Raw genomic sequence first — 16,484 nt, forward strand, 5'->3', positions numbered from 1 at the left:
TGAGAATTCTGCATGGATGTGGGATCGTTCGAGAAGGGGGAATGACTTATCTTGTCACTCTAATTCTCTGAAGAAACCTTCTCGAAGGATTCTCTCTCATGTGCTCTCCTGCCAGCTGTATTTGAAAGGGAACTTTCTTAAAATGGGGTTTCTTTCATTTTTGTACATGATCTTTTTGAAGCATAATTTTTAAATCCTTTTTGATTTGTGACATGCTGCTCTTTTTTTTTCTTGGTGTCTCTGCTTTCTGCTCAGCCAGAAACTGTCTGAAAGATATGAATGGCAATCATTAGAATCCTGGGTGGTGCATGATCACCAGGGTGTGTCTTATGTGACCCCCGTCCTTAGCGATCAATAGGTTTAGTACTTGAAGTGTTCATCTATCTCAAACTAGGGATCACAGGCCCCAGGAGTGAGTCCTTGCCAGATGATATCTTCAGAGAAGCAGAAAGACCAAGTCGTTGCTCCTTTTGCACTGTAACTGTCATAAAAAAAAAAAAGTTCATTCTTTCATGTCCATACTAAACTCATTTCTTCTTGTGGATTGTATTACTAGGAGGCTGGAGCCCACAGAGAAACCCCTTCAGATTGTGTACGAGTACTTGGCTGGGCTCGGCTTTGAGAATCTTGTGAGAATACAGGAAGAGGCAGCAAACTCTGATCTCAGCTGCATGATTCGCTTTTACAATGGTAAGGATTTGCATATAACAGGTCACATCAGACACCTAACATGTATCACTGGATACTGCTTTTAGAAATAAGCTGCCAAGGTTACTAAGAGAAACATTTTACAATTCAGATCTTTTGTTCTCTCAAGAGAGCATTTGTTGCATGGTTTGGGATGAAACAGACCCTTAGGGAGTGATGTTTTGGCTTATATCTTTATTTTTAATATTTGTATTACCATAGTGCCACAAAGCTGCGCTGCACAAAGCGTTAAACATTTGAAGATGCAATTCCTGCCCTGAAGAGTTTACAATGAAAATGACCCTTGAATCAAGGGAAAAGAGGGATGCAGTAAAATACTTGTTTATAATTTTAAAAAGTGCAAAGTGCCAGCTAACCCTGTCTGACCCCTAAGTCTTCATTAGTCAGCTGATATAAGTGAATCACAGAGGTGAGTTTCGAGAGCTTTGGAGGAATGGGTATGATGGCTTTATGGATCGAGTTGGGGAAGGTGATGCATGCCATAAGGGTTAGCATGGAAGAAGGCATAGTAGTGTTCATAGAATCATAGGACTGGAAGGGACTTCGAGAGGTCATGTAGTCCAGTCCCTTGCACTCATGGCAGGACTAAGTATTATCTAGACCATCCCTTATGGGTGTTTGTCTAACCTGTGCTTAAAAATCTCCGATAATGGAGATTCCACAACCTCCCTAGGCAATTTATTCCGGTGCTTAGCCACCCTGAGAGTTAGGAAGTTCTCCCTAATGTCCAACCTAAACCTTCATTGCTGCAATTTAAGCCCATTGCTTCTTGTCCTATCCTCAGAGGTTAAGAAGAACAATTTTTCTCCCTCCTCTTTGTAACAACCTTTTATTTACTTGAAAAATGCTATCATGCCCCCCACCCAGACTTCTCTTTTCCAGACTAAAGAAACCCAGTTTTTTCAATCTTCCCTCGTAAGTCATGTTTTCTACACCTTTAATAATTTTTGTTGCTCTTCTCTGGACTTTCTCCAATTTGTCCACATCTTTCCTGAAATATGGTGGCCAGAACTGGACACAATGCTCCAGCTGATGCCTAATCTGCATGGAGTAGAGCAGAAGAATTACTTCTTGTGTCTTGCTTACAACACTCCTGATAATACATCCCAGAATGATGTTCACTTTTTTTGCAACAGTGTTACACTGTTGACTCATATTTCAAGTAAGAAGCTGCCAAATAGGCGGAAGAGACTGGCATGATTGATTGAACAGGAAGACTGGCGGTGAAGCAGTAGGAGGTGGTAGGTGCAGAAGAAGAAGAGAATGAGGAAAACTGTTAAAATTAAAGGGTTACTTGATTTTCTAATGCATTAACTGCTTCTCCTCTTTATGTATTTCAGGGAAAGTTTAAAATGTTTCATGATAGTCTGCAGTGGGCCACACTTAACTATTTTATATTGAAAAAGGAAAACCAGGGTAATTAATTTAATCCTTTGGACCTGGGACCCACCACCTTACCAGTACCACAGGAAGGAACAATGTTCAAGATAGGAGATAGTGAGGGTCTGGCCAATGGGTTTATGCTGTTTGGACAGAAAGAAGAGGGTGGATCATAATGTAATCTAGGAAGTAATAGTATATTTTAAACACAGTCTGGATTTGTGAGGTGAAAGAGGGAGGAATCAGAGAAGGTGACTGAGAAAGATATCATTAGTGACAGAGTGGAGAGGGCTTGGGAGGAAATATCAGGAATTTGTTTTTGAGTGTGTTAAACATCACCTGGCAGTTTAACATTCAGAAGGAGATGACATACAGGCAGAGATGCCACTCAGGTGATGGATTTATGACATACAGGCAGAGCCTGGAGGCAGACAGTCAGGAGTGGAGAGGTATCTCAGAGTCTTTGGCAAAAGATGGTAGTTGAAACTGTGTAGCTGAGTAAAATCACCCACAAAGAGATCATAAAGGAAAAAGAGGAGAGGACTGAGGATAGAACTTTGGAGGACCATATAGAAAGTGACAGAAGAGGATCAATTAAAATATGCTGAAGGAGTGATCTGAGAGATAGGAGAATCGTGCAAAGACAGTCGCAAAAGTCAAGACGGTAAGATTTCAAGGAGTGTATGGTTGAGAGTGTCAACCAGAAGAAATGTCAGAGGATGAGGATTGAGTACAGGCCCTGGATTTGGGTCAAGAAAAGTCAGAGGAAACATTGCTGAGAACAGTTTTGGTGGAGTCACTTCACTCATGTGGGGCAACACCTCCAAGAGGGCACAACAGCAGGCTTGCAACGATTTTACTGATTTCTTCCCCCATCCTCACCCCTACAAACTTGTGACTGTTGTTTCCCTTATTCCCTTTCCTGTTTCCTTCAGGTGTTAGGGGCAATTCCTTTTCAGGTGGTAACAAAGTCCAACCATCAGGCCAACCATCAGGCCATAGGGGTCGTAAGAACACGAATGGGGGAAGCTGCTGGTAGAGAGCCTTCTATGCTGGCCAGTAAGGTAGGTACAGAGATACTAGTATGATGAACTTGCTCACAATGAGGACCTGCAGGACTGGTTAGTGGCATGGTCACAAGGACCTGGGAGCCTTAAAGGGCAGGGAACTTACTAGACTGGCTGTAGAATAGATTCAGAGAGCATGAGGTGGGGGCTATCTCTAAACTAGCCGCGAGAGGATGGAGATCAGGGTACTTCCTAGACTAGCTAGATGAATATAGGAATCTGTAAGTGTTTGTAAGGGAATCTTCTGTGCTCTGGCAGCAGCTCAGCTGCCAGTAGAAAGATAGTGTCTTGCTGAGTCACCATGCTGGGCACTGAGGTCATGGTGTAATAGATAACAATGAATATTTTAGCCCAGTGGGATGGACACAGCATAAGGAAGGAGAGGCATTTTGTGTCCTGGGGATTTGCCTTGATTGCAGCCATTGCAGACCACCAATGCACCAGTGCAAACTGGCTGCTTGTTGGTAGTGCTACCTGTAGTTATAAGACTGTTTCTTCTTCGAGTGTTGGTCCCTATGTGGATTCCAAACACGGGGTGCACATGTGCTCCATGTGCCAGAGCTGGAACTGTTCATAGTAGTGTCCATTGATCTGCGTGTGTGTCGACCACGTAGGGTGTCCAAGGCTTTAAGATGCTGTGTGGGTCGACGCCGCTCCAGTTCCCTCTTACTGCCACGTGGCCAGAGTTGGAACCCCTGTTCCTCAGTGCTCTTAGCTCTCTAAGAGGAGTTCTTTTTCCCTTACCTGGGGACGATGCACTGGCAAGCTGGCTTCAAGAACTGTGCTTTGTGCCATCACTCCTTTTCAGTGAGCGACAAGCACACTCATTGTCTTTACTGTCTTGGCGAAGCCCACATAGTCTCTCTTTGTTCCATCTGCCGCTCATTTCCATCCAGGACTCAAGCAGCTTGTGAACTTCCCCTCCAGAAATATCTGATGGAGGAGGTGATGCAGCTGTCTGTACAACCAGACCTGGCTCCACCAGACGTGCCACAACAGCGCCTGCCACTGGCAGTGAGTGCTTTGCTAGACCCATCTTGTGTGGTACCTGTGGCACCGCTGCACCCACCAAAGCCCCACCATGTGCACAAGAAGCATGGACACAAGGGCGGCTCCCCGACGGGGACTACCTCAAAATGCAGCGTTACCTCCCTGAGCCATGTTAGGTTGGGCAAGAAGTTGCGCTTAGCTGTGAATACTCCTGCTCCAAAAAAGGCTCATACGGTGCACTGATCCAAGCGCCGTGGTACATCGCAGGCTCCTCTGCTGCCTCTTCAATATTCTCCCTCTGCTGCCTTGTCTGCTCCGGCACCTGGGCCACTTCCTTCATCCTTGGACTGGACCTTCCAGCCTGTCCTTCCTGGTCGCGCACGCTCCAGGGCAATTATCTCCCCTGACACCAACGTCTCAGCTCATGCTGCCCTTGGTCGGCTCTTCCCCACACTCCGGACCGCCACCTATTTCGAGACTCCCCTCTCCAGTGGATGAGTCCCCCGTGCTCCGTCCTTCTCCACTAGCACTGGTGACAGACAAACCCCTTCTACTTGTCGACCATCCTCTTGGACCTCGTCTTGCACCGATGGCTCCACTGACATTAACATCTCCTCTTCTGCTGGACCCTTCTTCTGAATCTGAGTGGTCCTCCGACCTGGACACTGATGCCTGATGATCTCTACACCTGGCCCTACTGCCCATTTGGGACACCTACCATGATTGTGGGATGCACTGCCCACATCACCTGCCATCTCCCATCCACACTGCTCCCTTCCACATGGAGCCTCTGATGTTCCCACTCCGTCGGCACAATCAGCACCTGTGGTTCCCATGGGTGCCTCCCTCATTCCACCTGCCCCCCACCACCTGATGACTATGCCCAATACCACGGCTTGCTCCACTGTATGGCTGCTGTGCTTAATCTTTCTCCAGCCTCTGGGACCTTCCCATACCAACTTGCCCATCCACGACATCATTTTGCAGCCAGCCCAGGCTGTTTGATACATGCCAGCCTCCTGCGCCCCTAAGCTGAAGCTGGTGGATCGCCGCTACTTCATGCCCTCTAAGGGTATGGACGTTCTCTTTACCCACTTGCTGCCCAAATCCCTGGTTGTCCACACAGCCACTAAGCGCACCCATCAGCAGGACTTTAAATCTGCCCCCTCCTGACGACACTGCCAAAAAGCTGAACCTACAAGGCCACAAGGTGTATTTGTCCATGGATCTTCAATTCCACGTTGACAGCTACCAGACTATCCTTGCCAAGTAGGATTACCTGTCCAATTTTAAGCTAGCAGATTTTCAGGATTTCCTCCCTCTGGAAAAGCAGAAGGACTTTCAGCATCTGTTGGATGAGGGCAAATTGGTGGCCAAGGTACCTCTCCAAGCTGCTGTTGATGCCACCGACACTGCGTCATGCTCCTTGGTGTCCGGAGTAGTGCTCCGCCTTGATTCTGGCTCCAATCTAGCAGTTTCCCTAAAGAGGTCCAGACAACCCTTGAGGACCTTCATTTTGACAATCATAAATTATTTAGCGACAAGACCGCTGAGTCTCTCTACTTCCTCAGGGACTCCTGCGCCACCCTCCTGTCTCTGGGCATTTATACTCCAGCCCCGATCCTCTGAAACCAGAACTGCTTTATTAGCAATGAAATATGCTAAAGTTTCAAATTATTCATTACAAATCAGTGAGCTCTAACTCCACCAATTGCCTACAGTAAGAACTTCTATCTCCAGAACTTATTCTTGGGATCTTTACTCATCACCCCTTGTTCCTACCAAATGGGACAAGCACTAGTGGATTCTTTATTCCCCATGGAGTTGCCTGTACAGCTGCCTCTGTCTTCAGTGGCTATGGCTGCAGGGCCACCAGTTTGTCCTGTTCCCCTAATACGTGAGTCGAGTCAGCTTCTCACCCCCCTCTCAGAGAAAATAGTCCCACTGAATGGAGGTGATCTCATGATCACCTTTTTTATGCAGAGATTACTGGAAATGAGCTTCACACACACATACACCTCTGTTCCCTTGGGCCTGAGTACCAAGGCACCTCCTTACAGTAGCAGCCTTGTCTCATTGTAGATACAACCTAAACCAGCTTCTCCCATCAGCAAAAGTAATCCTCTTCCCTGAGAGGTGGTAGCTAGGTTGACAGAAGAACTCTGTCTCCACATGGATGTAAGCAATCTTAAAAATGCCACTCAGGTGATGGATTTTTCACACCCTACATAAACTTCTTCAAACCTTGTGGGTCATCAAGGAGTCACCGAGAAAGGAAGGCAGAGAAGAGACCTAGCAGTTCATAACCACTAGAAGCAGGAGGTCACGGCAGCATTTTACGTAGTAGGCTGGGGCTACCAGAGAAAAGAGGACTGGGAGGAATTCCACACAGCTAAAAGTTTCCAATTGATACCAGGTGCTTAATGTGGAAACTTTGGAAGATACCTCTCAAGATCGAGCAGGTCTAAGGGAACAGAGATGTATGGAACACACGTCTATGGTAGCTCAGCCCAACCTGTAAGAAAATCATGCTTACCCACAGGGTTCTCAACCATCCAAGGAGATCCTTGTTGGAGATTCAATACGGAGAAGAACCAAACCAACATTCTGCAAGGGACACGTGGACAACAGGACAGTGTGTTGCCTTCCTGGAGCCAAGACATAAGACGTCACTCTAAGATTGGATAAACTTCTGCAGTCAACAGGCAAAGATCCACTGGAGATGGTTCATATTGGCACTAATGACATTGTATCAAGGGATATCTCACAGATATTAGATGACTTCGGGGAACTCAAAAGTGTGCTAAAGAAGAAGAATGTCCAAGTAATCTTTTATGAGATCCTTTCTGTCTCATGAGCAAAGGAAGACAGAAGATTCTGGAAGTGAACCACTGGCTAGGTAAGAGGTGTAGGGGTTTTGGGTTTGTGGAACATTGGTCACCTTCCTTGGGGAGAGGGGCTTGTATATTTTGGATGGCCTCCACCTCAGTAGAAGGCGGGGACCAATCTCCTTGGGAACAAGCTGGCTAGAATAGTGAAAAGGGGGCTAAATGAATAGCAAAAGGGGAGGGTAAAAAGAGGGAAGATAAGAGTGCTCATCACAAAATTGAGATGTTGAGAAGAAAATCAAGGAACCAAAGGACATGAAGAGAAGAAATACTTTAATTGCTAATACACCACTGCTCAGAGCCTTAGTAACAAGAGGAATTGGAATTGCTCATTTATGAGCATAAATTTGATCTTGTTGATATTACTTGAAACCTGATGGGAAGATTCACCTGACTGGAATGTTAGAATCAATGGTTATAACCTATTTAGAAAGAAATGAGTGAGCAAAAGGGATGGGGGAGTGACACTGTCAAAAAAGACATGACTTGTTTCCAAGTCACTGATAACTGATAGCTGCTTTCAACTACCTGAAAGGGGGTTCCAAAGAGGATGGCTCTAGACTGTTCTCAATGGTAGCAGATGACAGAACGAGGAGTAATGGTCTCAAGTTGCAGTGGGGGAGGTTTAGATTGGATATTCGGAAAAACTTTTTCACTAAGAGGGTGGTGAAACACTGGAATGCGTTACCTAGGGAGGTAGTAGAATCTCCTTCCTTAGAGGTTTTTAAGGTCAGGCTTGACAAAGCCCTGGCTGGGATGATTTAACTGGGAATTGGTCCTGCTTCGAGCAGGGGGTTGGACTAGATGACCTTCAGGGGTCCCTTCCAACCCTGATATTCTATGATTCTATGATTCTAACTCACAAGAAAATCATCTTGAATGCTTATGGATCAATGTCCTAACATGTAAAGCATAAGATGGGGTATCAGTTGGTGTCTGCTACAGACCATCCAATCACACTGGAGAACACGATGACCACCTCCTTATGCTCCTATCTATAACGCGTAGGAAGAAAAGCTGTGTGATCATGAGGGACTTCAATTTGGGTGCCACATGCTGGAGGTCTCATGCTGCCAGCATTAAAACATCCTTGGAATTTCCAACATTATTGATGACAATTTCTGTACTCAAAGAGTTTCAGCTTACATAGGGGAATTCTTTTAGACTTGTCCTATCAGATAAAGGAACTGATCACAGAACTAAAAATTAATTGTAGCTTAGGTGCTAGAGATAATGACTTGATCACATTTATAATGTGCAAGCAGAATAAAATCCCCCCCAGTAATAGATATATACTTGGTGCTTTAATAGTGCCAATTTCACAAAGCGGAAGTTAAGTATGAGCCAAATCAAGTGGGAGGAAGTATTTAATCAGAAAAATGTGAATGATAATTGGTGATCATTTAAGAACACATTACTAGATGCCCAAAAAGCCACAATTAAGGAAGAGGGCTGTACTGATTAAAAAACTGACCTGGTTTAGACAAGGGGGAGTGAAGACATATATAGACAAATAGAGTAAAGAGAAGTTGATAGTAATGAATATACATCAGAAGTTAGGAATTGTAGTAAGTTGAAAAGAGAAGCAAAGGGACACAAGGCAAAATCAGTAGCATTAAGGACAATGAGGAGTTTTAAAAATATATTAGGAACAAAAAGAATCCTGTCAACAGTATTGGTCCATTACTAGATAGAAATGGTAGAATTATCAATAATGTAGAAAAGACAGATATGTTCAATAAATATTGTTCAGTATTTCGGGAAAAACAGATGATATAGTCTCATCATCTGATGGTAATAACATTGTTTCCTTTCCACTAGTATCTCTGGAGGATGTTAAACTGAAGCTACTGAAGTTAGACATTTTTAAATCAGCAGATTAAAATAACTTGCATGCAAGAACTGGCTGAGGAGCTTGCCGAACCATTAATGTTGATTTTCAGTAGGTTTCGGAGCATTGTGGAAGTTCCAGAAGGCTGGAAGAAAGCTAATATTGTGCCAGTTTTTAAAACGGGTAAACAGGATGCCCAGGGTAATTACAAGCTTGTCAGCCTGACATCAATCCCGAGTAAGAGAATGGAGTAGCTGATATGGGACTCAATTAATAAAGAATTAAAGGAAGGTAATGTAATTAATGCAAATCAGTGGGTTTATGGAAAATAGATCCTGTCAAACTAACTTGATGCTTTTGTCAACCAAACTTTTAGTTTCATAAAAAAAATAGTGTTGATATAACATTTGACTTGGCATCACAAAACATTTTGCTTAAACTAGAACATATAAAAGTAAGATGGCACACATTAAATGGATTAAAAACTGGCTAATTGATAGGTCTCAAATGTAAATGTGTACGGGGAATGATCATTGAGTGGGTTTTTTTCTGGCCACGATTGGTTCTTGGGCCTATCCTATTTAACATTTTTGTCGATGACCTGGAAGAAATTATAAAATCATCACTCATCACTCAGTTTGCAGATGACACATTAATTGATGGAATAGTAAATAATGAAGACATGTCACTGATTCAGGATGATCTGGATCACTTGGTAAACTTGGCGCAAGGAAACAATATGAGTTTTAATCCAGCTAAATGTAAATATATACATCTAGGAACAAAGAATGTAGGCAATATTTACAAGACGGGTGACTCTATCCTGGGAAGCAGTGACTGAAAAAGATTTGGTTGTCATGGTAGATAATCAGCTGAATGTGAGCTCCAAATGTGATGCCGTGGCCAGAAGAGTTAATGCAATCCTGGAAGACATAAAGAGTGGAATCTCAAGTAGGAGTAGTCATTATTTTATCTCCATATTTGGCACTGGTTCAACCACTGCTAAAATACTGTGTCCAGTTCTGCTGCCTACAATTCAAGAAGGATGTTGATCAATTGGAGAAGGTTCAGAGAAGAGCCATGAGCATGAGTAAAGGATTGGAGAACATACCTTAGGGCAGTGACTCTCAAACTTTCCAGACTGTACCCCTTTCAGGAGTCCAGGAGAGCTGGCTGTATTTCAAGGAATCCCTTTTGAGGTTACAGGGACAAATCATCCCGATGTGTCGAAAGAATAGTAAATATGGCAGGCGACCAGCTTGGCTTAACAGTGAAATCCTAGCGGATCTTAAACATAAAAAAGAAGCTTACAAGAAGTGGAAGGTTGGACATATGACCAGGGAAGAGTATAAAAATATTGCTCGGGCATGTAGGAATGAAATCAGGAGGGCCAAATCGCACCTGGAGCTGCAGCTAGCGAGAGATGTCAAGAGTAACAAGAAGGGTTTCTCCAGGTATGCTGGCAACAAGAAGAAAGCCAAGGAAAGTGTGGGCCCCTTAATGAATGAGGGAGGCAACCTAGTGACAGAGGATGTGGAAAAAGCTAATGCACTCAGTGCTTTTTTTGCCTCTGCCTTCACTAACAAGGTCAGCTCCCAGACTGCTGTGCTGGGCATCACAACATGGGGAATAGATGGCCAGCCCTCTGTGGAGAAAGAGGTGGTTAGGGACTATTTAGAAAAGCTGGACGTGCACAAGTCCATGGGGCCGGACGAGTTGCATCCGAGAGTGCTAAAGGAATTGGCGGCTGTGATTGCAGAGTCATTGGCCATTATCTTTGAAAACTCGTGGCGAACGGGGGAAGTCCCAGATGACTGGAAAAAGGCTAATGTAGTGCCCATGTTTAAAAAAGGGAAGAAGGTGGATCCTGGGAACTACAGGCCAGTCAGCCTCACTTCAGTCCCTGGAAAAATCATGGAGCAGGTCCTCAAAGAATCAATCCTGAAGCACTTAGAGGAGAGGAAAGTGATCAGGAACAGTCAGCATGGATTCACCAAGGGAAGGTCATGCCTGACTAATCTAATCGCCTGCTATGATGAGATTACTGATTCTGTGGATGAAGGGAAAGCAGTGGATGTATTGTATCTTGACTTTAGCAAAGCTTTTGACACGGTCTCCCACAGTATTCTTGTCAGCAAGTTAAAGTAGTATGGGCTGGATGAATGCACTATAAGGTGGGTAGAAAGTTGCCTAGATTGTCAGGCTCAACGGGTAGTGATCAATGGCTCCATGTCTAGTTGGCAGCCGGTATCAAGTGGAGTGCCCCAAGGGTCGGTCCTGGGGCCGGTTTTGTTCAATATCTTCATAAATGATCTGGAGGATGGTGTGGATTGCACTCTCAGCAAATTTGCGGATGATACTAAACTGGGAGGAGTGGTAGATACGCTGGAGGGCAGGGATAGGATACAGAGGGACCTAGACAAATTGGAGGAATGGGCCAAAAGAAGTGGTTCCAGAGAGGATGGTTCTAGACTATTCTCAGTGGTAGAAGAGGACAGGACAAGGAGTAATGGTCTCAAGTTGCAGTGTGGGAGGTTTAGGTTGGATATTAGGAAAAACTTTTTCACTAGGAGGGTGGTGAAACACTGGAATGCGTTACCTAGGGAGGTGGTAGAATCTCCTTCCTTAGAAGTTTTTAAGGTCAGGCTTGACAAAGCCCTGGCTGGGATGATTTAATTGGGGATTGGTCCTGCTTTGAGCAGGAGGTTGGACTGGATGACCTCCTGAGGTCCCTTCCAACCCTGATATTCTATGATTCTATGATTTGTCTTGCACACCCCAAGTTTTGCCTCACTTAAAAACTACTTGCTTATGACATCAGACATAAAAATACAAAAGTGACACAGCGCACTATTACTTTCTCATTTTCATATAATTATTAAATAAATAAATAGGAATATAAATACTATATTTGTAGTGTATAGTATATGGAGCAGCATAAACAAGTCTTGTATGAAATTTTAGTTTGTACTGATGTCACTAGTGCTTTTTATGTAGCCTGTTGTAAAACTAGGGAAATATCTAGATGAGTTGATGTACCCTCTGGAAGACCTCTGCTTACCCCTTACAGTGATAGACTCAAGGAGCTCAATCTATTTAATTTAACAAAGAGAAGGTTAAGGAGTGGCTTGATTACAGTCTATAAGTATCTACATGGGGAAGAAATAATGGTCTCTTTAGTGTAGCAGAGAATGGTATAACATGATTAAGGTTAAGATTTTATCACAGTTGTTTTTAGTAAAAGTTACAGACAGGTCATGGGCAATAAAAATTCACGGAAGCCTGCAACCTGTCTGTGACTTTTACTGAAAATAATGGCGAGGGTCTGACAGGAGGTGGAGAGCCTGAGCCCTACTGCAGGAGGCAGGGGCGTCCAGCACCTGTTGCAATGGTGGCGGCTGACAGCTCCGTAGGCCCCGCCACAGCCAGAGTGGCTCAGACCTCTGGGTGCCCCCATGGCGGTCAACAGCTCCAGGTGCCCATGGCAGCTAATGACTTCAGGGCCTCTTCTGCTTGCAGAGGCTGAGAGCTCCAGGGCCCCCACCTGCTGACAATAAATTATCTAGGTAGACCCTTTGGTCTCCTCTGGGATGACAAAAAGAAAAGGAGTACTTGTGGCACCTTAGAGACTAACCAATTTATTTGAGCATAAGCTTCTGTGAGCTACAGCTTACGAAATCTTATGCTCAAATAAATTTGTTAGTCTCTAAGGTGCCACAAGTACTCCTTTTCTTTTTGCGAATACAGACTAACACGGATGCTACTCTGAAATCTGGGATGACAGTTATGCTTCCATGGAAGTCTCTGTGCCCAGACCAGAGTAGCCTGATGCAGTAGGTTGGAGAGAGTCTGGGAAGCTTTTTATAAACACGAGTTTCCATGTGTTTCAGATTGCATATTGGTAGCAGGTATGCATGTCAGACTTAAAAATGGCAAGCACTACTAACATTTTAAACTAGGATGTTTGAAAACAGTTTCTGCTTCATTTACAAGATAGCGCCTGGGATCGGATTCTGTATTTCTGCTCAGACTTTGACAAGGAAAGAAAAAGAGTAATATTTAAGCCTACAGATGCACGAGGTCACTGTTTTGAAATCAGAAAATAAGTATCTAGTTACCAAGCCTTTCCCTTTAATTGGGATGTCTCTACATTACTTATTTAATGTGATTTGTGATTTAAGCATCTACCTAAGATTTTGCCAAATGACTCCAACAACCTCCTGCTCAGCCCTTTCCAAGAAAACAAGTGAGCCTTGCAATGCGCCCTGAATGTCAACAGGTTTCAGCTGATTTGGGCAAGGGTTATGCATGGGTCAATTTGCAGGTTCAGGGCCCTGCATGAAAAACACCTTGACCAAGCTATATGCTCTTTTAAACCACCTGTATCATAACTCAGGTACGTCTGATTGCAGCTGAAGCAGAGACCTGTGGGTGAGAAATGCCTGTTTTATGAGCAGTTGGCCTTAATGGAGACAGGATATGAACTGTCTGGTGACAGTGGAAGGCAGTGGGCTACAGGAGGAGCCCAGGGATTCCATTGAGAAGCTGTAAAAGTGGCAAAGAGTCCTGTGGCACCTTATAGACTAACAGACGTATTGGAGCATAAGCTTTCATGGGTGAATACCCACTTCATCAGATGCATGTATTCACCCACAAAAGCTTATGCTCCAATACATCTGTTAGTCTGTAAGGTGCCACCGGACTCTTTGCCATGTTTACAGATCCAGACTAACACAGATACATTTAGAAGCTGGATATTGTCTGTGCAATGATGCTTGTTATTTCCCACCTGCTAAGGGAAGGCTAAACACATGGTCATCTAAAATCAATATGTATTGTCTCTTTCATTCAAAAGAGGGTGTGGGATTGTTCTGAGTGAGTTTCCATAAATATCTCAGAAGTGTCTGAGGCTAATGTGATGTTGGCAGGGTCAATCTCCTAATGCCATTAGAACCAGTTTTAGTACATTCACAATGCCTGCTTTAATGAAGGCTTCCCTCTTTCCTTTGTTTTCTTCTTCTTTGTAGGATGAGTGGCTGAGTGTTGTTTTGGGTTTCTAGTTTCATGAGGTTGTGGGGCAAGGTGAGGCTCATTCAATTTAGCCTCACCTCAGTGATTTTGGTATCAAAATAGGAATGTAATACAGTGTCTTCTATGCAGAGTCCCTCAAACCCAGAAAAGGATGTTCCGCTTGCATTAGAACTACTTATATTATGGAACCATATCAGTACAAAACTGGCAAACAGAACTAATATTTTCAAATCTTTAGTGATGTTTGTAAGTCTCCATTCCTGATTTCTAGACATTGTTTTAAATGTCTTGGAATATTTTTACTCCTACAATACGATATTTTATGTACAACTACTATGTTTTCACTTAGCAAATTAACTGAATAGCCCATATATCAGCATTAAGAAGTTTACCCTTTCCAAAATTCTGTATTTGTATTCCATGCTTCTGATTGCAACCCAAATTAATTTATGAATTTTTAAAATTTTAAATCAAGGATTTTTCCTGGCAGAAAGGCATCCTTCCTGAACATCTGCCACCCTGTAGAATGTGAAAGCTACAGGTGCCTTTCTTTTCCTAACCTCGAGAACCATTTGTCAGTTACTTTAAGAGCCTTCTTAAACTGGTATTTTTAAATAAAGAAAAAACAGCTTCCTGCATTGTGCACTTGGATTGGCATAGAAGAGCAAAGGTACTCAGATATTATAGTGATGGGCACCATCTAAGTACCTATATCAATGGTTTAACTTTTCCTGTTTACAATGAATTGTAATGGATGTGCCAAGCCCCATCCTGTGCAAATTAGAAGTGTGGTGCTCTCATAAATTCTAACAGCTATGCCTCCAGAACTTGTCAGGATTTTATAAAACAACAATACACATATGTGATACCTCTTTATTTAACAGTATATTCAGATCTCTACACCATATACAAGACGTCAAGAGAAATGTTCCATTTCCCAGTACCTATAGATGAAATATTATGCCACGCACAAATCAAGGTTTGAATAACTAACTTTCAGGCTACTGAAGATGAAAAATGACCCTGCAAAAGGAATTGTGGCAAAAACAAACAAACAGACACAAAGCATTTTAAAAACTCCCCAAAATGCAAGAAACACAAGTACTAAGAAAGCAGGAGAGAGATCTTGTGGCAGAATTTTACTAGAAAACATGTTTAATTATTTTAAATTCTTATTGTATCAAAAGTTGAATTAATTCTTATTGTATCAAAAATTGAATTAAATTAGCCTTTCATATGTCTTAGCGAACCAGAATTCATTTTTAAGTTCGTTTAACTAGAAAACTGTAACTTCGCTACATCTTTGATTTCTTTCTCAAAGGAAAAATTGGTTAACTAATACTAACACATTAGGTATTTCTGTTATGCTTTTGATGTGCATGTTACTTTGCAGACAGCCTAGTTCTATGCCCCAAAGAGCTTGTATTCTAAGTTAAACAATGACATATCAAGGAAGAGGATTTTTTTTTTTAATGCCATCATAGTTTATCTCCAAACATACTGTCGCCTCTTGGCCTGAGTAGTTAGCAGTATGTGGGGTCTTGCCAAGTTGTTTCTATTAGGAAGAGAAATTGATGGTAGAAGTCAGATATTTCTTTGATGCAAAGAATGTACAAAGTTCTCTTTCTGTGTACACTACAGGAACAAACAGCAGCAGACCAGTTTCCTTGCTCATAAATTCCAAGCCTGCCTTTCCATCCAGTTTTGTGCCCCAAGGAATTCTGTCTCTGTTCCCTCTGAGGGCCATGCTCATGCCTGTTTCTCTGGCTTTCTTCTGGCTTTCTGGTTGCTTTGTGTCTTTTCCACTCATGCAAACACAGCTGCAACCAATCAGCGCCCCCTGCCTTTGCAATCAGTCCCCAAGGAAACTCCTCATTTGCCTTGAGTTCTGGCTAAAGCCTTCCCACGTGGCCCAGTGCCTTGGACAGTGGTTTCAGCAATCTTACTCTGTAAAGGAGCTTAATTGCATTTCCATTTAGCCTGAATGAAGGATGGCTAGTATGCCTATCAGCTTTAATGATGTCTGTGATTGTATGTAGATCAGGCAGGCTTGTCTGCAGCCATTAACATCTTCAAGCATAACAATACAGTATATAATAATTAATCTCTCTACAAAATATTTGTAAATATTATTGCATTGTTTATTACAGGCTGTTTATCCTGCAAATGAGACTCTGTTCTCAGTGTACCACTATTTACTCTACCTTGACTTCCCTGTTGTTGTCTGTTTTAATCGCTGAGATTGCATGTGGTTTTTTGGTGCTAATTATCCCCATAAGATGGAAATGAAGAAGCCAGTGAAAAGTAGATGATAAAGTGCAATTTTCTTTTCAGAAAAGCCATGTCAAGTGGAGCAACTAGACCGAATCCTTCTGTCTGGGGTCTATAATGTGCGCAAAGGGAAGACGCAGTTGCACAAGTGGGCAGAACGCTTGGTCATTCTCTGTGGCACCTGCCTCATCGTATCCTCAGTGAAGGATTGCCATACAGGAAAGATGCACATTCTGCCTCTTGTCGGAGGGAAGGTGAGGCTCTTGGGCCTAACTGGTTCTTTGTTAGTTTCCTGTAGGTAAGATGTGAGAATGAAGG

The 16,484-nt window shown here is 43.2% G+C and overlaps 1 protein-coding gene across 2 annotated transcripts in view; it reads left to right on the plus strand.

Moving 5' to 3' along the window:
* PHLPP2 (PH domain and leucine rich repeat protein phosphatase 2) overlaps positions 1-16,484 on the plus strand; it is a 148,460-nt gene that overhangs the window by 35,814 nt on the left and 96,162 nt on the right. The window contains exons 1-3 of one of the 2 annotated variants that reach the window (XM_084644527.1): positions 638-690; positions 3,024-3,152; positions 16,230-16,420. In XM_084644527.1, the coding sequence (XP_084500653.1) occupies positions 16,391-16,420 (30 nt within the window). In that variant the 5' untranslated portion in view covers positions 638-690; positions 3,024-3,152; positions 16,230-16,390. Of the gene's footprint in view, positions 1-556; positions 691-3,023; positions 3,153-16,229; positions 16,421-16,484 lie in introns of those variants that run through there. The other variant, XM_084644526.1, reaches the window with a different exon arrangement.

Source organism: Lepidochelys olivacea (assembly GCF_965140295.1).
Source record: "Lepidochelys olivacea isolate rLepOli2 genome assembly, chromosome: 12".
In the NCBI taxonomy this organism is placed as follows: Eukaryota; Metazoa; Chordata; order Testudines; family Cheloniidae; genus Lepidochelys; species Lepidochelys olivacea.